The sequence below is a fragment of the Crocuta crocuta genome, unplaced genomic scaffold, assembly GCF_008692635.1.
Source record: "Crocuta crocuta isolate KB4526 unplaced genomic scaffold, BGI_CrCroc_1.0 scaffold113, whole genome shotgun sequence".
NCBI classification, from domain to species: domain Eukaryota; kingdom Metazoa; phylum Chordata; class Mammalia; order Carnivora; family Hyaenidae; genus Crocuta; species Crocuta crocuta.
The window spans coordinates 5727630-5751751 of NW_027530368.1; the positions used below are offsets into that span (position 1 = coordinate 5727630).

At 42.0% G+C, this 24122-nt stretch overlaps 1 protein-coding gene across 1 annotated transcript in view; it reads right to left on the reverse strand.

Annotated features, from left to right (window-relative positions):
- The window catches only part of ANTXR1 (ANTXR cell adhesion molecule 1), a 217487-nt gene extending 210132 nt beyond the window's left edge, over positions 1 to 7355 (reverse strand). The window contains exon 1 of the mRNA XM_077766377.1: positions 6967 to 7355. Coding sequence (XP_077622503.1) covers positions 6967 to 7118 — 152 coding nt within the window. The 5' untranslated portion in view covers positions 7119 to 7355. The remainder of the gene's footprint in view (positions 1 to 6966) is intronic.
- Positions 7356 to 24122: the final 16767 nt, after the last annotated feature.

Genomic DNA, 24122 nt, shown 5'->3' on the forward strand with positions numbered 1-24122 from the left:
CCTCAGTTTTCTCATGTGTCAGATAGTGATCATGACTGTACTAACCTTATGCGGTTGTATAAACGAAATGGAGTATTACGAGCAAAGCACTTACCACAGTGTCTGGCAGGTAGCAAGGGCTCATTAAATGTTACTTATCATTTTTGTTATTGATCTAAAATTGACTTTACTTGCCCCCTACCCCAAATCCTCAGGAGCTTTTAGCTTCGGCTGCCTAGAGTCCTTCTAATATCCTTCTGCCTAAAAAGCAAATAGTCTGGAACTGCTTCCTGATTCTTTTACATTCCTTGCAGCTTCCAGAACAGGACATTGCTTGCAATAGACACTGTTACCCATATCTTTAATTGAGTACACACTTGTGATTGGAATGGAGAAAGTATGCCAAATGAATGAAAGAATCAGCCAAACTGAAGAAACCTGATTACTTTTTTTCAGTATGAAACTGGCATGTCTGGGAAACACGTCAGGAAATGTCCAAATACTCACTTTGTCTTTTGTTGCGGAGTGATCACTGGGAAAGGCAAAATCCAGTCTCTTGGCCACACATCAAAAATAGACACACATTCCAAATTAGCAGAGAGCAAATCCCATTTGCATTTATGTGACAGCCAAGCCTTGCTAAGGGATCCCAGAGTTTGTTTCTGGACCTCCAGGAGTCCTTTAGCACTTGGAGATAATTACAGGTTATCTTAGGACGGGCGCCTTCCTCCAACACTCCTGGATTCTGTTCTCAGCTTGACACTGGGTTTTACCAGGTCTCCAGAACTAAGGAAACTAGAGGCAATTATTTGGCTGATCCAGACAGAAATACAAAACAAAATGCTTACACCTTATTTATTTTTATTTTTGACCCATATACCAAATCTTCCAATTTGTAGGCAGTTCTACCAACTATTACCTAGTCTAATAAGTCCTCTCCAAACCTGGAGCCTAACTGGAGAAACATTTAAAACCAACCATAAAATCCATTTCATTACAAAAAGATTAAGAAAGAAAAAGAGAGAGAGAGAGAGAGAAAGAGAGAAAGAGAGGGAGAAAGAAAGAGAGGGAGAAAGAGAGAAAGAGAGAAAGAGAGAAAGAAAGAAAGAAAGAAAGAAAGAAAGAAAGAAAGAAAGAAAGAAAGAAAGAAAGAAAGGGGTAGGAGGAAGGAGGGGAAAAAGAAGGAAAGAAAGGAAGGGAAGAAAAAGAGAAAAGAGAGGGATAGATTGATTCCTGGCCCCTCAGAAACTTTTTTTTCCTTTAAATGATGCCTCTTATAACTATTATCATATTTTCAAGATATCTTATAATATCTTAAGATATCAAGATATCTTATAATGGGTTTTTTGTTTTTCTTATATAACAAAGCTAATTTTGCAGTTTTATTTCTCAAAGCCATCTTTCAAGGTATTCCTGAAAACAAGCTACATCAGAAAACATTCAACACATCTGCAAGAGTTGAACTGCCTTTTTCCATCAGATTCAATCTGAACAAATTAACAATTTATTGGACCTTTAAGTGCACCCTAACCAGATATCCTGAACGTACCTTAGAGTCCTATCCATCAGTGAACCCCTCATCTCTGTGGGCTGCAGAGGGCTGGAGTCCTTGAAACTTTCAATCAACTATAGCCGATTTAGCAGAGCAGTAGCTCCTCAATTAAGTTACGTTGGTTGCCTTATGTACCATCATTTACTGAAACTCTGATGCAGGGATTTTTCATTCCTGGAATCCACCCAGTTCCTCTAGTTGGACTGCCATGTGCTTCTCATTATAACCCAAGTACACAGGGCAGCGATGAGTGGAGAGAGTGGGGCTCGGAGTCAGAAGCAGACATCAGCCCAGCTCTGTCATGAGCTAATCCTAGGTCTTCGGGCAGGTCACTTAATCCAGTGGGTTGAACAAAGGTTTAACAGTTTGCTTATCAGTAAACTAAGGACACTAGTGAGAATGTGTAAGAATCAGGACACTTCAGTTCTGACTCTAAAGATTTCTTTTGTAAGTTGGTATTTTCTCAGGAAAATGATACCATACCCGGTGATGAAGTTCCCAGTCTAACGCTACAAAAATCTGTTTAACTGCCATGTCCCTGGAGTATAACACATGGTCCTACTGATCACCACCACTATGGGATCATCTGATTGTGATGCTGAGGGTGGAACTCTGGGTGAGTGGCAATGGGGTCCCCTTGTACGGGCAGAAGAGAAAGAAAATTGGTACCAAACAGAAAAGAAGTAGCAGAAAGAGGAGTTCAGGGGCTCTAGTGGGAAAAGTGGAAAAGGAAGACATGCTGAGCCTGTGGAGAGCCTTTACAAATGTAAAGATATATTATTGGCTGTGGCTTTGAAAAGTCCTATCGATGAATTTATTTGGTGCGTACTGTCCCTTCTATCCCACTGTCTCCTCCACTCCTCCTGCTATCGACATCATCCTATATTTGAAGTTTTTTTAATTTTAAAAAATGTTTACTTTATTATTTTTTGAGAGAGAGAAAGAGAGTGGGGGAGGGCAGAGAGAGAGACACACACAGAATCTGAAGCGGGCTCCAGGCTCTGAGCTGATAGCACACAGCCTGACACAGGGCTCAAACTCATGAACTGTGAGATCATGACCTGAGCCGAAGTCAGATGTTTAATCGACTGAGCCACCCAGGTGACCCTATCTGAAGTCTTTAGGGCACTCATGAATATACCCAGCACTTTCCCAAGACTCATGATGGAAAATCCACTTTTTCCATTTAAGTAACTACCCATTCATTCTCTATAAAATAGACAAATATACGATACATAAATGTACAGTATCACAACAGGGGAGCCCTAGGAGAGAGGAAAGGTACATTTATATCCGTGGGCCACTCAGCAGGATGCATGAATCTTAGAGGACCCTTGGAAAACTGAAAGGAAGCTAAGTTGCTCCTTGTTTTTCTCTGGATAGAGCTTTCCAACTCTGACTCCTCAAATCTCTGATTGAATTCCCAGCAATCTACTTTTCCTGACTGTAACCAGAAAAGCATGTTTAAATGAACATGAAATTCCATCAGTATAAAGCCTTGTGAAGCCCAGTCCACCAGCCCCATTGCCAAAGCCGCTAATAATGCCCTATTGTGTTACTGTGGTAGTCTAGGTTATCATTATGAAGTCTTGCTCCTGGTTGGGAAAACACGACGTTCCATTAAATGTATACTCTGGGTTTTCTCCAGGCCAGAGATACATCCTGCTAAAAGGTGGAATGGGCTGAGTTTTAATGTCATGGAAAAGAAGAGAACCATTCACCGGCGAAAAAGGAGTTGAGGGAGAAGAACGGTGAATTCAGTGTCCTGGGATTCCTTACTTCCAGCCTACAGACAGTGTCTAGCCAGCCAACGTATCTTAGATGCCCCAGGAAAAAGTGAGTCAGCATTCTTTTCCCTCCCGCTCTGCTGTGGTTGGGTGCTGGACAGCACTGTCTGAGAAGGTTCTTTCTAGGACAGAAGACCATGCCTTAGGGACCACCAGGGGCCTCTTTGCAATCACTGCCTTTGGACTCATCCACCACCTGTGTTCAACAACCGTATAAATTGGCCTGGATCAGGAGTGCAAGCTGGAGGTGTGCACACCATCAGCGCTAGCAAAGTTTTCATTCATTCTCTTCAAGCCCCTGGACAACTAAAAGAACTCAGAGGAGTCCACCTAAATATAAAGGTAGGTGCCTGCATAGGAGCCCCCATCATTTCTCTCCTGGAGCAGTTTTGGGTCCCCAATATACTGCAGAGCATCCTATGATGCATTTAGAAAATTTCTCCAGGTTTAAATACAAAAGAAGCAGCAGCCTCTATAATCATCATATGCTTGGAGCTCAGCACACTGGTTAGAGACCCTCCTCACACTTGAAATAATTTTTTTTAAGTCAAAGTCACTTGTTTTTGTTGAGTATAAAAGTAACATACGCTCACTGTAGAAAAATTTGAAAGTTCAGAAAAACACACAAAAAAAAAGAATTTAAAAATGTTATCCTCCAGACAGGAATACTATTACATATTAGGTAAATCAAGAAATACACATGTGTGGGTTTGCCTTTTTTTTTTTTTTTTACAAAGATAGATTCCTAATGTACTTAATATTGGTGATGGTATTTTCACCTAAGAGTACATCATGAGCATTAGATAATTCTCTTAAAATATCTTATAAGCATACACAGTATGCATATTCGATGCTTTGCTATACCATGCCTTACTTAATAAATCCACTGGTGTTAGACATTTAGGTAATTTTGAGCTTTATTATTATAAACAGCACTACCATGAACATACATGTAGATCACTTGCTTGAGACTATCTTGGATTTTTCCTTTAGAACATAGAATTGTTACATGGAAAAGTAGAACCCCATTTTTTAAAAAAGCATTTGATACATGTTGCCAAACTACCTTCTTGCCTGCACTATCCAATACAGTAGCGACATGCTATTTAAACTTAGATTGATTAAAAATAAATAAAATAAGACGTTCACATCCTTATTCACACTAGCCACATTTCAAGTGCCCCATAGCTATATATGGCTACTAGACACCATACTGGCCAGAGCAGGTATAGAACATCACAGAAAGTTCCATTGGACACCTCCAGTCTAGAAAGACCATGCAAATTTGTATTTTCCTTAGTAAGATATGACAGTGCCTACCTCCCACAAGCTGGCCAATATTGAATACTGTAATTTAAAAAAATCTGTACTAACTTAATCAAAATTACATTTTGTTTGATTTTTTTCACTTCTTTGATTACTGGTGAAGTTGACATTTTTTGTTTGTTTACTGATTTTTATATATTTTTTTGTGAATTATTACATTTTCTCCCGGGATCATCTTTTTAAAACTGCTTTTTATATATTAAGGTCAATCTTTAAGCAATAATTTATTTTGTGAAAGTTTTGGTAGCTTCTTATTATCTTTTATTTCTGACATATGTTCACTTATAGAAATGGAAAATTTGAACATATTTTAATATTTTCGTAGTTTTCATTGTTGTTTCTATCCTCCTGTTGTAAAAGCTCTAAACCTCAGATTACAGTAATATTCATTTAAATTTTTTTCCGATTGTTTCATCCTTTCATTGCAAACATTTAAATTTTCAGTCCTTCTAGAATTTACTTTGGTTTGTGGTATAAAACAAAATGTCACCTTTTTTTCCCTTCATGTTACCAACCATTTGTCCAACAATCATTTTTTAAAATAACAAATTAATTCCCCACTGACTTGAACTTCCACTAAATGCTCACATGTTCTTGGATTTCCTTCTAGATTTTCTATCCCATATACCTATTCTTTGGCCTTTACCATCCTGTTTGTAATCATTTGCTTTACAGTACATTTTAATATTTGGAGGTATAAGTACTTCTTCATTATCTTTTTCTAAAATTGTTTTACTTCTTTTCAGTAGTTTTTTGTTCTCTAAGATAAACTCAGAGTCATTTTGTTAAATTCCTCTCACTGCCAAAATAAATTCTTTCAGAACTTTGGTTTAAATGATTAATTCAATTCAAATTAATCTGGGGAGAACTGATTCTCTCCAATGTGAAGTCAATCCATTCAGGGGCATGGTGGTTCTATCCATCTTTTCAAGTCTTCCTGTGTGTCCTTCTGAANATTTGTGAGCTGCTGCCCCCAGCCACTAGAGGTAACAAAAGAAATTCCATTTCTTAGTACTGGAGTATATTTTCAGTATCCACCTTCTCATAAATCTCTAAGAAAGAGATCTCACTTTCCATCCAAAGAATCTGGAGTTCAAAACAGCCCTTACGGAAAAATCAAACTCCAGGGGCAACTGCAAAGCACATTTGGTGTCTAGCTGGCCAGCTTATTTTGTGGGACTCTTTTTCCAACTCCCAAATACTTTCCAGTCTGTGAAATTCATCTCCTCACCACTGTTAACAGCAAGCGCCTCTCCTGGCACCAGAGAGCTCACATAGTTTTAATGAGCATGGATCTTCTCTGAGGGGCTTTTTATTGTTGAGGCTGGATTTTAGTAGATAGCATTAAGCTTCCTGGAATGACTGTGGGCTTGGCAAATCTAAGGGCATTTGGGAAGTATTTAATTGGACAGAGTTCAGCTCCCCCTTGAGCACACACAGACCTGAAGCCTACCCACTATCCTTTTTGTTAAGGAAACCAGGGATCCTGCACCTCCCAGGGAGCCCACCAGTGAAATTACCAAGAATTTGAACCGGTCTGCATCGGAGGTCCCAAGCCCAAGACAGGCGGACGGGACTTTACCCACAAGGGACTTTTGGCACTGTCTGGCGACAATTTTGGTTGTCACCAATGAGGGGCCGGGGGGAAAGGGGGCAGAAGAGAGGGAACATGGAGCCGGGAAGTACTGGGTTACTGGGAGAGGCCAAGGGTGCTGCTAAACATCCTACAACGCACGTGATGGTCCCACAACAAAAGGTTCCCCAGCCTAAAACCCAAGAGTGTCTAGGTGGAGAAACCCGCCTTATATTTTCACTAATTGCCTAGTCAGCGTGCACCGTGTTATTAGGAACAAAGGCAATGCATTATGCAGGACAGAATGTGGGTTTTGTTGTTGTTGTTTGTTTTCAAAGACATGACTGACTTTCAAAAGCCCACTCCAGTCTTGCCTGGAAGTTCCGCCTCTCCAAAGCACGCCCTTCTCACCAGGTTTCAAAAGCAAATGGAAAGGATTCACAGAAACGATATTAGGTCAACAGCATCCTCACACTCCCTCGCACGCTCCTCGTTCACAGAAAGCTAGGCGGAAAGTAGGTTTCCCCCCTCGAACTCCAAGCAACGCCCCTGCCGGCTCCGGCGGCAGCGAAGGATGAGGAGGCGCGCTCCCGGACCGAGGCGCAGCTCGGGGCCTCGGCCACCCCCCTCCAGGGTCCCTCTGGGTCCCTGGAGACGCGTACCTGTCCCAAAGCCTCGCTGCCAACAAGCGCAGCCCGGCAGCGGGCATCATCAGCTGAACCCAGGGTGCAACAACTCATGGCACTTACTTGTCCAAAATGAAGTACAGGTCAAATCCCCCGTAGCAGGCTGGACCCCCTTCCTCCCTGCGTCCCCCTTGCCCGGCGCAGATGAGCACAAAAGTGGCCAAGGAGAGACACTTGAAGCCAATGCCGAGGGCTCTCTGCTTCACGGTGGCCATGACCTGCAGCCCAGGGAGACGGTACGGTCCTCGGCTTCCCACGCGCCTCGAACTCGTCGGGACCCTCAGGGACGCGCCATCCGAGGGGCCCTGCTCGCGGGCCCTTTATTCCCCCTCGCGCTCCTGGAACTCCCCGGAAGCAATTGTCTGGAGGAGTTCAAGGTTTTCCTTCTGGTTTCCGCTTCGATTCTGTTTCTAGGTTTCAGGTTTCAAGAATCCCAATACTGTACTCCGCGTTTTTAAAGGGGCTGCTCCTGACTCGGCGGCGGACCGCTCCGGAGGCTGCGCTGACGTTTCGCAATGGAAGCAGCTCCGTCGGGACGCTTCTTTGTCCTGGCTTTTAAATATTATGGGGTGGGTTTTCAAATTGTTCTTGGTTGGGAGAGTGCCTTGCCTGTTCTCCCTCCTCTTGCCCCCTTCTCCCCTCCCTTTCTCCTTTTTTGGGGGGCGGAAAGAAAGTTCAAAGGGTGCCACCTTGTGGCCGAAGACGGAGAAAGCGCTCTTCGGCCTTCGCCTGAGCGTGGCTGTGCGTGTTTTCTCATTCCTTACGCACCTTCCCTTTCTTTCTCCGTTATTTCCTACCCATTCCTACTTCTTGCTCACTCTCTAGCCTTTATCCATGTCCTCTCCTTTCCTATCCTGCATCTGTTGATAAGGTCACTGTAAACATTTGATGAGAAATTACTCACTCCGAGCACCTTGGCTCCAACCCCGGGGCCGGGACCTTTGCAAAGGAGCCATTGTGCAAATGAAGTAGAGAAGAACGGGGCCTTTGTGATCTAATTCATCCCAGTGACCTTACTGCACTATTAGTGCAGATCATAAAAGAGACTGCTGGGGTCCAGTCATGTGACTGGGAATAGCATAAACGGTTCCAAAGAAAAGGCTGCTCCCGGCCTGGAACAGCGGGCACTCTAGATTGTCTCCGTCTCTAGATTTTAGAGACTCTGAGAAGTTCTTCTTTCCAGCCTGTGAACTTTGACTTTTTTCACCCTATCTTCGATTTGGAACAGAGGGAGTAAACAGCTCACAAGGGTATAGACCTTCCAGATAGTTCGGGACTGGCAAGGAAGTCTTGTGCTAGCCTTTCTGAAGTGAGGCATCCTCTTTAGAGAGGATCCAGGCAGGAACTCAGTTTTAGCTTCATAGATCTTCCACCTGGGGAGTCCGCAGTGCACACTTATGCTCCATTTTCCAGCATTATTTCTCCACACACTCATCTTCCCCCTCCATTTGTGATCCTCTAAGATGCTTACCATCCACGGTGGTTTCCCCCAACCAGGTGTGCCATGGAATCCTCGTGTCTTGGAATGCTTCGTTAAACAATATTTTTGTTGTCAGATAAGTTTTGGGGATTCAGAAAGCATAAAGCATTGCCCTGCCTCCAAAACGATCCTCAATGTCCTTCCTTTCCTGATATTCAAACACACCCTCCCCTCCCCGCACTGACTTTTATGTAGTTGATAAGGTATTGCAGAAATGATGTGTGACTTCTGAGGCTACATCATAAAAGATATTGTGGTTTCCTTCTAGCTCTCTTGAATGAGGAGCCCACTGCCATGTCAAAAGTTCACTCAAACAGCTGTATGGGGGCGTCCATGTGGCAAGAAGCTGGGATGCCCTGCTGATAGCCAGCAACAGTTTGCCAGCCATGTGAGGATCTCGTCTTGAAAGTGGACCCTCCAGCGCTAGTCAGGCTGACAGATGACAGCAGCCCCGGTCAGCATCTGGACTGAAGTCCTATGACAGACCCCAAGCCACAAGCACCCAGCTAAGCCAATCCCCGATTCCTGACCCACAGAAATTATGAGATAATTATTGTTTGTTTGTATTTTAAGCCTCTAATTTCGGGGGTTATTTGTTATGCAATAGTAGATAACTAGAAAATACCTATACACTAAAGTTTTGATAATTTAAAAAAAAAAAGTTTAACTGTATTTCCCAGACTTACTCAGCCCTGAAACTGTTCTTTCCAAATAACACCTATTGACACCTACACTTTGGGAATCACTGCTCTCAGGAAAAAATAATTGGGAGAAGATTAAAATACTCTAAATTGCATGACTCTTGCTTTTCCATATCTTTAAAGTAGAATAAAGATATCCAGAGTCACTAACAGGGGTAAATGAAGCTCTTGGTATACTAGCAATATGATGGCTCAACAAGTCTGCAGCGGGAGACATTATCAGTTTCTTTGCACTGGCAACATTTTCCTTCGGTTGTTGGGGTATTGCAGCCTTATAATTAGAGCATGTAGGGAAATGTTGGGGGGAAGAGTCTTCATTGGCTTCCTGCTAGCATTTCCCAGATTAATGTCACAGCTAAGAGACATCCAAGTATCAAATGCCCTAATGCAAATGTTATTTGCTGGAGCGATCTCTCAATGCTATGATTCGACTGAGGGGTCTGGGTTCTTAATCCCTTCCAAGGACTCCCGTGTTCTGGAGGAGATTGATTGACTTTCCCAAGGTCCACAGAGATAGATACATGAAGTTTGGAAGCAACCCCTCTGCCCTTCAAAGTCAAGTCAGTGGAAGAACTGTATAAACTGTGATGTTGAGGCTATGGAGAAAAGTTTCTGGAGTTAGAGAAGTGCAAGGGCAAACTAATCATGTACGTGGAAGTGTTTGAATGGTAACCTGGAAACCAAGGCAAAGGAAAGTTTCTCAGAGGAAGAAGCAGTCAAGAAGGTCACATGTTGTAGAAGTCAAAGGCATAAACCCTGAGAAAACCTCAGTGATCTGAAGTATATCATCATGTCACCAAGGAGATTCCAATGAAGTAGTGCTTGTAGATGTTGGACTGCACTGGGTTATTAGGAAAGGAAACTTCTCTTTCAAGTATAGAGTGGGATAAGTGGTAACTTGTGAATGTTTGAATGTTTCAATGCCATAAAGAAAGATCCCAGGATACTTAAGGACACCAGGAATTTCAAGCTCCCTGCCTTCCAAAAGAGTGGAGAGTTTGCTTTACAAGACTGGTCATCTTAAGGGTTTAGTCCTGCACTACTGTTGTAATTGAATTTTCCAGATTCCCTTATTTGAAGTAGAAATTAATTAATAATGACCTGCCTGTTTACAGGCCCCCAGCGACTTGCTGTCCCATACTTGCCCCCCACCTCCAATATATGACTGAGCCCCATTTGTCAAGCTGTCAAAAACAAATTTTGCTGTCTTAATAACATTGCCATTTAACCTTCAAGAGTCTCAGGGGACACTTACCCATTTGTCTGTGTTCTTGACAAAAGCTCTGGAAAATGCTCCAGATAACACACACTACCCAAGAAATCTTGGAAATTTTTTTCCTTAGAAATATTTGTCCACAATAAGAATAGAATATGGACAGATCTGACAGCCTCTACAAAATTTTGAGTCAACCAAGTAGGACGAATGTTTGCCAAGCTCTTGCTGGTCTCAGTGGTCCTTGGGCCTTGGTGGCACCCCAAAACTTCCTAAAGCAAAACATCAGTTAGTAAAAATAGTCTCTTTTCATTGCCATGAGATTTCCTTTATGCTCATCCTCCATAGGACTTCTATTTACAAAAATCCAAGGCTTTTTGCAAACCTGTAGACCATTGCAGTCTATCCTAAGTCACATCCAAACCCAGCATGAAGTTTAATCACCAACCTGCTCTTAGCCCAATCTAGCTAGAGTCGAGCCAAAGCTCAAAGCTTAACACACCAAGCACAACACAGAAGATACATTCCTACATCTCAACCAAGAGAATAATCCATAACTCATGCCAACATCTCCTAAAAATCCATCCCAGATCCTCATAAAGACTCAAAACCTTACTGAATGAAATGTTCATTTCATTTAGATCAGAGGCCAGGCTAATCCAACCCAGAACCCAGAGGAGGGATAAAATGGACCAGTACAGTCTAGGGTCTTGACGAGCCCAGAGCTTATAAATGTCCAATGGAAGATGGAGTTGTATCAGACAAGTCAAGGCTAGCAAAAAGCCAAACCTAAGACCAATTTAAGTCCTTTTTTACCTAGTTCTGCTCAACGCTGGCATATTTAAGCATATTCAAGACCAGAGTCTTACTCAGAGACCACAGACCAGTTTACTGTGGAAGATATGAGAAGAAATCTACCTAGGCCTGCCATGCCCATAACTCCTTTGACACTTTTGCTAGTGTGTCCACAGCCCAAGCCAGAGAATCTAGTGGTTCTCACTGTGTGTGAACAAGTGTATGGATAAGAATATTTGGAAGGAGTACTGTGAAAATGGGGGCAAAGAAATTTACTCAGTTATAACCAATGGAGCTTTTTCCTTTTTTTATTTAAACAATTTTTTTTAATATTTTTTATTTCTGAGAAAGAGAGACAGCGTGAGCAGGGGAGGGTCAGAGAGAGAGGGAGACACAGACTGAAACAGGCTCCAGGCTCTGAGCTGGCTGTCAGCACAGAGCCCGACACAGGGCTCGAACCCATGAACCGCGAGATCATGACCTGAGCCAAAGTTGGACACCTAACCGACTGAGCCACCCAGGCGCCCCTCACTGGAGCTTTTTCAAGATAAATGTATCTGTACAATGTCAGAAATAGATAGAAGGGTTTCAGAGACACGCACAGTCTTACAGTGACTAATTGCCTTTCCCTCTGGCCTCACCACACAACTCTGATTAGATTTATTGTAGAATTAATGGTAAATCCCATAAACTGTTTAAGTACTGGTCAGGAAAACATACTAATTAACATTATAATTGCACACCAGCCCATTTAGGGCAAATTACTAACCAGGTGACATTACTAATAAGTTACATGACTTGTCCGTAACATAGCTTCCCAGTTGCAAAATGGGGTTAAAAATGTTACCTACCTCATTAGGTTGTGTGTGGTTTCAATGAGATAATGCATGTCATGTGTGGCCCTCAGGAGACACACAATAAATGTTGGCTTTCATTGTTATTGTGAGATTCTGGGAAATAATGTGTGAATTTCTTCTAGAGATGAGAAGAATAATTTAGAAGAACCACTTTCAGGATGTTCAATTTTTCTACCACCAGTGAGACAAAGCTGTTTCTGTACCATGGACATTCATATTACCAACTCTGAGAAATGTAAAGGTGAAGATTAGGACTCATCCAAGAACTACTGGGAATTGAAGATTTCCTAGGATACATGCAGAAAACAAATAGAAAACATACTTTGGAGCTATCAAAAATCTATTGGCAGCAATGCTGTTTCTGCTAGCCAAGAATGCTACATAGCTAAACTCTAAAGAAATGTCTGAGAAAATGGTTATCATCAGTGGCACTTTTTTTTTGATGCTGGTTTTTGAGATTTAATGTTATAATAGTTGACACTTTTTCTGATGCTGTTTTTTTTTATATCTAACAATCCATAGAAAAGAATCTTTATTATGTCTCTTTATTAACTCATTCCTTCATTTAAAAATAGTTTTTGGATATCTACTATAGGGCGAGCCCCATGCCTACACTGAAAATGCACAGATGGATGAAACATGGACTTTGCATAATTTGCTTGGGAGATGCAAATGCACAAGAGGGTATTGGTACAACAGTGTGGCTAATCTATCTTCTACGGGAAACTCAACACGTCCCTTCCGCCCTACCATGCCGATTCCTAGGACAACTAGTTTTGACATAATGGAATCTTCAGAGGTGCACTGTTGAACCGTAACTCTTTGGATTGTCCCAGGATGTGACTGAAGTAAGACATGACAAACGTTTTTTTCCTACTGTTGTAATGAGATACTGCTTCCTTAAGTAGATCCAAAAATGATCAGGAAGGAGCCCATGGCAAAAAGACCAAGGCCTGGGCTACTTGAGGAATCCCCAGGATCCTTGTCCCTGGTCATAATCCATCACAGCTCTCCAGGGTAAAGAAGGGTTTGGGGGTTGAGCTGTAACTAGTAACAAGGTATGTATTCACCTCATAAGTTTGCCTCTGAGCATTGACTGCTTAGGGAACTGCTTGGCAGGTAGTCAGACCTGGGTTAGCTTTCTGGCATAGGTTTTCAGGCTCAATTAAATGTGTGTCCAAGGTAGATATCTAAGAAGCAGGTTCATTCTGGAACCTCAAATGTGAAAGCATTTGCCCTTACTGTGGCCAATGTAACAGTGGGGAAGTCCTATGTCATTCACTGTGAGAGGGACTCTATGCCCCCTGGGACAGGACTGATTCCTGAATCTAGAGAAGTCTCCTTTCAAAATAGGTAGAGCTCAAGACATGGATGGTGCTATTACCCAGGTTTGTTTTCTTTTCAATCATATTTGTCATCAAGGTTTGAGGACTGACCTCTGTGAAATCTTAATCATGATTATAAATTTAGGTACCTAAAATGTGAGTTTAAGCCAAAGAACGTAGCAAAGTCAATCAATAAACACACGAAATGGCTAAAATCCCCTACAGCATAGAAGAATTATCATCTTGAGTTGAAATGGAGGAAAAACCCAATGTCATTGTTGCAAATCAAAGAGCTAACAAGGAAGAAATAAAACCCATTCCCAGAATATTGTCCTCTACAAATCAGATTTTCTCAGAGGCAGAAGGAAATCAAGTGGTAGATAAGCAAGCTTTATAATTTGGTGTCTCAAAAACAGAAACTATGAAATTGAAGTATGGAGGGAGTTCATCACAAATTTAGTAAGCAATGAGATCAGCTTAAAATGCTATTCTTAATCATGTGGTCAATTCAGAGACTGTGGGAAAGAGAAAAAAAAAGAAGAAAGAAAAACATCCAAATCTGGCAAATTCTATGCATATATAGTAGCATTTTTGGAGTACATCTTCCACGTTTTGATAGTTTCCTGTAAATTAGGTTCTCCTAACATGAAATTCAAGCAGCAATAGGTATTTTCATCACCACGATAGTTCAGATATATTCTGGTCCTACTATGTGTCTTTATTTGGGTTACCTCCTTCCCCTCTGAGAAAGTTTTCTCAAATTTTCATTATTCCCTCCTTCACTCTTAATTGATAGTCCTGTTTCGTATTTAATTGGAAAATTAGGATCTGAAAGACACTTATATATGTGATTCTTACACACAGGGATTATGCCTGGACTGAAGCTATGAGTGTATAAGTGGAACTTTGCATAAATCCCTGGGCTAGTGAAGAGAATGATAAGAAATGAGAGTCAAGGATGGAGCCCAGGGGAATATACCAGCATTCTTACAGAGCTCCACAGAGAGGAATTAAGAAGGGAAATAAGACATTTCTAGAAGGGAATAGTCATGAGTCTCAGTTGGGATAGGGAGTCTGAGAAGATAAAATCTGAAAACTATTCATTAGATTTAACAGCCAGGAGGAGCGCCTGGGTGGCTCAATCAGTTAAGCGTTCAATTCATGATTTCACAGTTTGTGGGATCAAGCCCCGCATCAGGCTCTGTGCTGACAGCACATGGAGTGCTTGGAATGCTCTCTCTCCCTCTGTCTCTGCCTGCCCCCTGCTTGTGCTCTCTCTTTCTCAAAAATAAATAAATAAACTTAAGAAAAAAAGATTTAACAAGGAGTTCTTCAGTGACCTTCATGAAAAGAGCTAGGTAGAAATGATGCCAGGAAAAAAAGAGCATTCAGAGAGAGAAAGAGAGAGAGAGAGAGAGAGAAGAACTCTTAGAAATTAAAGCACAATTGTAAAATTGAAAAAAAATCAACAGAATAAGTCAAAAATAACCTTGAAGACATTTTTTTCAGGAAGTAGAGCAAATCAACAAACATGAAAACAAATACAATAAAAAAATGAAAAACAAAAACAAAAACTCTAAACCAAAAAGCAATGAACAAACAAACAAAAAGTAACAAGATGAAGATGACAAGAAAACATAAACTAAATAATAGACAAAGGCAGGAGTTCCAATATCTGAATAACAGAATTACAAAATGTGAGAAAAGAAGAAATCATGACAAGGAAAATTTCCTGGATGAAGGACATAAGTTTCCTGTTTGGAAAGGGCCGTCTGAGTCTCTGAAACAGGGGCTAAAAATAGATCTACTTCAAGCTCATTATTAAATTTCAGGACAGTTAGGACAGATATAAGACTCTCAGGGGAAAAATCAGGTAACACACAGAGGAAAAGGAATCAGAACGGCCTTGGATTCCTCAACAGTAACATCTGAATCCATTAGTTAATGGAACCTTTGAACTTCCGAAGACAATGATTTACAGCCCAGAATTCTACCCACAGCCAACTATCAATAAAATGTCAGCATAGATATGTCATTTGCAACTATCTTTTCCCATTCCGTTGGTTGCCTATTAATTTTCTGGGTTGTTNATCTCAAGAAGTTTTCCTGCCACATATTTATATACTTTCTCATGAAGGTACTGAAGGAGCTCTGCCAACATTAAGGAGGAAACCCAAAAGGGAAGACGTGATACCGAGGAAACAGAGAGCCCATCTGTGATGGATAATTTTATGTGTCAACTTGGGCAGGCTATGGTGCCCAGCTGTTCGGTCAAACATCAGTCTAGATTTTGCTGTGAAGGTATTTTTTAGCTGTAATTCACACTTAAACCAGTAGACTTTGAATAAAGCAAATTACTTTTCATATTGTGGATAGGTCTCATCCAATCATTTAAAGATCTTGAGAGACAAGATTGAAGGTCCCTGGAAAAGAAGAAATTCTGCCTCCATGCTACCCTGGGACTCCAGCCTGCTGGCCTACTCTGCAAATTTCAGATTTTCTAGCCCCCACAATTGCATGAGACAATTCCTTAAAATAAATGTCTCTGTCACTCTCTCTTTCTAGATATATATATAGATATATCTATCTATCTATATCTATATATATATCTTGTTGGTTTTATTTCTCTGGAGAACTCTGACTAAGACAAAGACAAAGAGCATGTCTTGACAAACTTTGTCAAGACAAAGACAAAAACAAAGAGGATTCTTAGGATGACAGCAAAGGGACATCCTAGGATGCTGATGGTACAGTTGGTTTAGAGAGGGAGGGAGAGAGAGGGATAGGGAGGGAGACAGAGGGTGGGAGAGAGAGGAAGAGGAAGGGAGGGAGGGAGAAAGAGGGAGGGAGAGGGAAAGAAGGAGGGAAGGAGAGAGAGGGAGGGGGAGAGAGAGGAAAACAGAGAGGGAGGGATGGAGAGAGGGGGAAAGGAAGAGAAAGAGAGTAAGGGAGAAAGAAGAAGAAGAAGAAGGAGAAAAAAGGGTACCGGGGAGAGAGACGGGGGGAGAGGTGGTGCTGGCATGAGGAGGAAGGTGACCTTCAGAGCACAGAAGGAAGGCTTAGCATGGACCAAGGAAGTGAACTAGTGTATGGCAGGAATTCCATTAGGAGGTCACTGATGCTATATTTCATGTCACACTCATAGCAACTGTGACTTTGACATTACATCCTCATTTTGTGAATGAAAACCTGAGACTCAGAGTGGTCAAATAACTTTCTTTCAAAATCTATGCAGCCCATAGGCAATAGAGCTGGGATGCATGCGTGTGCTTTTTCAACTATTCTCTTCCCACTGTGTGACCCTTTGAGACAGTGGGAAGGATGCGGACAAGTCTGTAAGAGGGAAGATGAAGAAGTTTTGAAAGATTAGGTTTAAACATGATAATCTTTTTTTGTGCAATTTTCATCCACTACTTGAGTTTCTGGGAACTTGTTTTCTGCATTCCGTTTATAGCATAGTCCTTTGGCATAACGAAGTGTTTAACTTTAACATTTCTTTCTTCTGCTGCCAGGATGTTGGCTTTGTCTCATCATTTTACAGTCTACCTAAATGTTTTCAATCATTTAAATGACTGTGTCTTGTTTAGGTAAGTGGATGAAGAAATTTCTTCTTTTGGCTTATCTGAGGGCCGAAGACCCTTGAATTCAAACGTGGGGTTGCTGCTTTCTTTACTGTAAAATTATTTCTGCAGAGCAGATATACAGAGCAAGCAAACAGGGAGGAGCCACTTGGAAATAAGTGTTCTAATTGCATCAGGTTCCAGGAATGTCAGTGGGTTCCTGTGCACACCCCCTCCCCTACCCCTAGTCAGACAGGTGAGGCCTCATGGAGTCTGAGACGCAGCCAGATTCACCAGGGCCTCGATGGCGCTGTCACACGCTCTGTGGAGCCCAGTATGCCTGCACATCAATCAGCCTGTGTTTCTCCGAGCTTGTATAAAACAGGAGAGGTCAGCGTAGAGTTCTGGAGAATCAGATTCTCAGAGCGCCTCTTGAATATGGCAGTAAATATGTTTGGGCTCAAAGGTAAACACTGTCTACTAGTTAAAAGCCTTAAGGATCAATTCAGTCCCTCTGAGACCAAGGCTTCCTGTAGGAGGAGTGGCGGGGAAATGTACATGCTTACAGAACTCTCCACAGCCATCCCTTTTCAGCTCCCGGGAGGGCGGAACCTGTGGGTGTCCACTTGTCCCTGAGTTGCTGCCAAATGAATCCCGTTTACTTCTCCCGTTGTGGACACTGTCCTTATCTTAGAAGTAAAATGGCTGGAGAAGGAGCTGAGCTGGTGCTAATACTTTGTCAGGGGGCTTCACAGGCTTTGGCAGTCCTGTAAAGAGGAGGCAAGACCAAAACCAGGAGTGAACTGCGGTGGGTCAGCGATGAAAAGGAAGATGATCAGGTGCCAGGTTCCCTGTCTACCGTGGTCCTACCTGACTTCTGTGGCCAGTGGAGATATTACCATTGGCCAGCAGTCTGGTTATCATTGATTATCATTGCTCACAGCTCTGTGGGTGGACTTGGGCTCAGCTGGACATCTCTAATTTGGAGTCACAGCAAGATATCAGCTGGGCTGCAACCATTGAAAGGATCACTTGGGCTGGAGGTCCAAGATGGCCTCTTCACAAGACTGGCAAATGATGCTGGCTGTTGGCCGGGAGCTCAGGTACACGTGTCCTACACAGGTGGCGTGGACTTCCTGGTGACTGGGTTTTCTGAGAAAGTGGTTCAAGAGTGAGCACTCCAAGGGACTCAGGCAAAGGTGGAAAGTCTTCTTATAGGTGACCCTTAGAATTCTCAGATTTACTATGATTCTCTTCTAATTTACTCTCTGTTGGTTAAGGGAAGTCATTAAGGTCAGCTTCGATCTGAAAGGTGAGAATTAAGCTCCACTTTTTGAGTCAAGGGAAAGCATGCCTAAATAGTGAGATCAGGAATTGTTGGAGGCCATATTTCAGGCATCTACTGCAGCCTGAATAAACTTCAGTCAGAGAGTAACAGCATCTGTATGGAATGGAATGAAACAAATGGTCGTCAGATGCTCACGATGCAGCAACACCTTTGCATACATTATTACATTTAATATTTTCTTTTTAAAAATAGTTTATTGTCCATTTGCTTTCCGTATAACACCCAGTGCTCATCCCAACAAGTGCCCTCATCCATGCCCATCATCCCCCTTCCCCTCCCCCCCACACCCATCAGTCCTCAGTTTGTTCTCAGCATTTAAGATTCTCTCATGGTTTGCCTCCCCTCAGTCCCCTACTATTTTCCCCCTTTCTTCTCCCCCATGGTCCTCCATTAAGTTCCTCCTAGTCCTCCTATATGTGTAAACATATGGTAGCTACATTTAATATTTTCAACAGCCCTAAAAAGTAGTGTGGCAGGCTGATTTTTTTTCAACTCCAATTCTTCACTGGGCCCTGGGTCCAAGTTCTTTGCAATGTAACTTTTCAGTGCCTCTCACATGAGAAATACAGAGGGGATTATTTCCCTGTGCAAAACTACAGGGCTTGTACGTCCCTGTACCTCCTTGACTTTTGGCTTGGTCATATGACTTACTTTGGCCCATGAAAAGATAGGGGATGTCATGCAAATGGGGGGTTGAAGTGTGCTTGCAGTGTTTCTGAGAGTATGGTTGGCTAGGCTCTGGTACTTTATTTTCACCATAAGAATTCCTCCCAGGGAGGTGGTGCCTCTTCCACCTGGAATGGACACATGGAACAGACTATAGGAGCCAGCTGGATTCATAACTTGAAGCAGAGATGTTCAACCAAGCCCAGCCCAGGTCAGCCAATTCCCAGCTAACTGACCATAGATGGGTGAAAATAAATGCTTGTTACTGAATGCCACTGAGGTTCTGTGGTTGCTTGTCATTGTTGAGTAATAGAGTAGGCATTATTAGCTCCTTTTTTTTCCCCCTGAGGCCCTGAGCAGTGTTTAAATCTAGCTAGGCTTAATCTAGCAGCCCATACTGTCTGCTACACTGATACTACAGAAAATGGGCTAAGATAGTGTGACCAAGCACCTACCCAGCCCTGGTGGACATGGAGCCAGAGCTGGAGGAGATCTAAGTGGGAAAGCTCCTCTCTGTATTGTTTCCCTAGGAAGTTCTTAGAGATTGCTGAGCACTTTTATCTTGGGGGGGTAGGGGGGAGGTGTGGGTTTAGTGGGGGTGCTGCTATACTTAGTTTTGTTGTTTTCTGAGGAATTTCCACTGAAGAGATGAACAGCTGAGGAGGGAGGACCCGTCTACAGAGCTCAAGCATGAAAGACAGCTTTGTTGATTTGACCGCCTTGTGTGGTTAACTCAAAGACTCAGAAGGCCCTGGGAGGGCGTTGGTCTCTTAAAGAATAACTCTGTGTGTGTGTGATTGGGAATTTATAGCTCTAACATTGATCCTCTACACAATGAGAATAAACAGAGGAACTGGCTTTCATCTAAGACTTGGCTTTTAATATTTATGCAGATTAAAGCTCTCATTTCCGTATCCCATGCTTGCTCTCTTAGTGAATGATGTTATGTAACTAAGTGTATGAGAGAAATCCCTTTACCTGGGTCTGAATGAATGCTTTAACCTCATGGAGCCTCAGTTTCCACACAGGTATCATGATGCCTGCCTTAACTACCTACCACCATGAAGGACAAACGACAGCCTGGATGGAGAAATACAACCTTCGTCAAATTGCCAGTGGATGAGGGACTCTGTATATTTCTGGGAAAAAATTATTAATGGGTATCAAGAACCCAGAAGGATGATTTTTAATTATCTTATTTTTGCATTAAAAAGTAATTTAAAAAATGCATATGAGGCTTGCCTCTGTCATTATCTGGCCACAGACTGTTCAGGCCAATGCTAATATGGTCACTGTCCACCGAAGCCAGGTAAGACCTGTAGACAGAGTCATCAGCCCCTCCAATAATTGTCCCTCCCATCTCTCAGCTCCAGAGTCACCACAGGTTGTCCAGGTGCTGGTCCCATTGGCCATTTGCCATCCTTAAAGCCCCTTGACAAGGCCTTGGTGGCATCTGACATTGGCTCAGCTTCCTCTTCAGCTCTTGGTCCAAGGTGGCATTTAAAGCCTATATATTGGCTCCTGTCTCCTCCATGTTCCCTTTTCACTGAACAAATAATCCAAAAACTTGAGTTTTAGAGGCAGCAGAGTTACTTCTAAACCTCACCTATCTATCTCTATGGACCTTGGGAAAGTCAATCAATCTCCTCCAGAACACTGGGGTCCTTGGAAGGGATTAGGAACCCAGACCCCCTCAGTCCAATCACAGCTTTGAGAGTTCCCTCAAGCAAATGGTAACATTTGCATTAGGGGATTTGGTACTTGAATGTCTCCTTAGCTGTGGCATTAATCCGAGAAATGCTAGCAGGAAACCAATGAAGGGTCTCCTTCCCAAGTCCTCCTCCAACCTCTAGTGTTTGTTTTAGTAGTAGAAAAGATGGAAGGATGTTGTTACCTGTACTGTGATAAAGGGAAGTACCCACCAATTCATGATTCCAGCAAAGAAAAGAAAACATTGCCTGCACAGTGCATTTATGGGACATAAAGAAATATCCATATCCAGGAGACTGGATAACTCAGGAATGGGTCCATGCCAGGCCAAGAGCAGCTGACTGCAGTAACAAACCCAGTTTCCATTTCACTCAGATGGCTTGCAAGACATTTCAACAGCAGACTTGTAAAGAGAACTGCCGTTCCAGGCAGGGAAGAGTCCAGTGCCCAAGCTAGCTTCAGCACTGCCACCAAAGCCTAGTAAAGAAACATTTGGCAGAGTGTGGACATTCCCAGAAAGGAGGCTGCCTCTGGCCAGATATCTGTCCCAATGCAAAAACTGCCATGTTCAAAATGGTGGAGGATGGACCAGAGAGCAGGTGCTCCGGGCAAAGCCGGTCTCTGCCAGCTATTTCAGGGTTCTCAAGAAGAAAAGGCATACAGAGTGTGATGGGCTTTCACACTCATGCCAACCAGGTAAAGCTTGATAAGAAAACAGGTATTTCAATTGCTTCAGTGATCCCCTAACTAGAGAATCCTATTAATTAGAAGACACAGGGAACTGCAGGCAGTGAAACATAAATGGAAAACCCGGTGCCCAGTTGGGACATCCCAACCATGCCAAGGTTGTGTTTTGGAGCTTCCTCCTTACTACTCACAGATAACACATATGAAAAAAGTAAAAGCAAACAAACAAAAACAAAACAAGAAAAAAATTGTAGGGGAATTTTACTTGTCAAAACTAAACTGGGGGAAAATTCCTACTAAAGTCATTTGCAGGGATGCTCTGTGAACTCTGTTCAGTTCTTTTTTTTCTTTTTAAAAACTGTTTTAAAATGTTTTTGAGAGATAGAGACAGAGCACGAGCAAGGGAGAGGCAGAGAAAGAGACACGCACAGAATCTGAAGCAGGCCCTAGGCTCTGAGCTGTGCCCACAGAGCCCAGTGCGGGGTTGAAACTCACAAACTGCAAGATCATGACCTGAGCCAAAGTCAGATAATTAACTGACTGAGCCACCCAGGAGCCCCCATTCAGTTGTTCTTATACCACATGCCATGAAGTCCTTTGTGATTGTTTATGGTTTTTCTGAGCCTGGATACTTACTTGTTTTATTTTATTTTTTTTAATGTTTTATTTATTTCTAGGAGAGAGAGAGAGAGAGAGACAGCGTGAGCAGGGGAGGGTCAGAGAGAGAGGGAGTCACAGACTGAAACAGGCTCCAGGCTCTGAGCTGGCAGTCAGCACAGAGCCCGAGGCGGGGCCCGAACCCACGAACCGCGAGATCATGACCTAAGCGAAAGTCGGACGCTCAACCGACTAAGCCACCCAGGCGCCGCGATACTTACTTGTTTTAAACATAGAGATACTTTGTAATGACTTACTTTGCACTGCAACTTACAGGAATGCTGTAAATTCAAGGAAGACAGTACTTTCTTAGTTCAGGAATTGTTTGCCACTTGAGAATAATCATGTCACCAATGCTCATAATATTCCCACTATTGGTTGCAGATACTTACATGAGTCTGCATTTCATGGTGATTTTATGTCCAGGTGCAAATACATAAATATTAAAATTTTTCATATTTTCTTTTTATGTATTTGATCTGTCAAAAATGATGGATGTGATAAGGTCTCCCCTCTTTTGTAGTTCTGCTAGCTTCTATTAGCATTTCCAACAGGGTTTTTTGTTTGTTTTGTTTTATATACTTTGAATCTACATAATTTGGTCTTTAATAAATGTTATGATTGGTAGGTCTTCAATGTGAATTGCATAATTTATCATCATAAATGAGTATTATTTTATTTACTGATTTTGCCCTAAATTGTACTTTTTTGACAATGTTAATGCCCTTAACTGTATTATTTTGTAGCAGGATTGTCCCAGAGAGAGTCCTGACATTGAGGCTTTCTTTTTTTTCCCCCGGGAAGCAACTTTATTCCTGCCGGCACCGCTCAGTTGGGTTTATACACAAACAGCTGAGTCCCAAACACCACATGGCATGATTTTTTATTTATTTTTTTATTTCTTTGTCTCCCAAATGTGGCTACACACAAACATGCAGTCTGATTAAGTGGTCTCATGTTACAAGGTCGTGTGGGATGTTGTCACATAGGCGAATAGCAAGGTTGCCTTGAGATGGGTTTTTTTTTTCTTTCCTTAGGGAGGGGACCCTACCACAATTTAAAATGTACTTAAATTGTTGCCTTTTTTTTTCATGTATCAGTATTTCTTTTAGTTTTATCTTGTCTAATACCTGAATTTTTAAACAAAATCTGAGTCTTTATCTTTTAATAAAATAGTCTAATCTGGTCACTTAAAAGTGTTTATTTTCAAATAATTTTTGAGTTTTAGAGGAGTGTGAAGATAGTACAGAGAGTTCATATATACTCTTCACTTAGCGTCTTCTGATACAAAACTTTCACCAGTTTTTCCGTGAATGTCCCCTTTCTGTCCCAGGATCCCACATTGCACAAGTCATCTATCTCCTTAGTCTCCTGCAATCTGTGACAGTTTCTCAGTCTCTTTGGAGTAGAGTGAATTGGGTCTTCCAAAAAGATATGGACATGCTCTAACCCCTGATACCTGTGAATATGATCTTATATTCTTTACAGATGTAATTAAGTTAAGGATCTTAGGATAAGATCATTTGGGATTTAGGATGGACCTGAAGTCCAATGACTGCTGTCCTGATAGGAGATAGGAGAGGAAGATTTGAGACATAGAAACAGAAGGAAGAAAGCCACATGAAGACAGAGGCTGAGATTGAAGCGATGCAGACACAAGCCAAGGAACACCAGGATCCACCAGATGCTGGAAAAAGTCAGGAAGGAGTCTTCCTACAGCCTTTGGAAGGAAGTAACCCTTCTAAAATAAAATTAAAAATAATAAAGAAATATTCCGGAATGTTTTAAAAAATTGTTCATAGTCTAGGTTTTTAAAAAAGCTATTGGGATGCCTGGGTGGCTCAGTTGGTAAAGTGGCCGACTTTGGCTCAGGTCATGATCTTGCGGTTTGTGGGTTCGAGCCCCGCGTCAGGCTCTGTGCTGACAGCTCAGACCCTGGAGCCTGCTTTAGATTCTGTGTCTCCCTCTCTCTCTGCCCCTCACCTGTTCACTTTCTGTCGCACTGTCTCTTAAAAATAAATGAAACATTAAAAAAAACTATTAATTTCAGCTAGTAGAAATTTCACAAGCTACATTCATTTCCACAATGAAATAAAACTATAAATTAATAATTAAAGAACAAATAACATAAAAAAACTGAGAATTTAAGATATTGTCTTACAATATTTTTGTCAATAAGGAAATAAAAATGTAATTATTTGTTATTTAAATAAATAACTA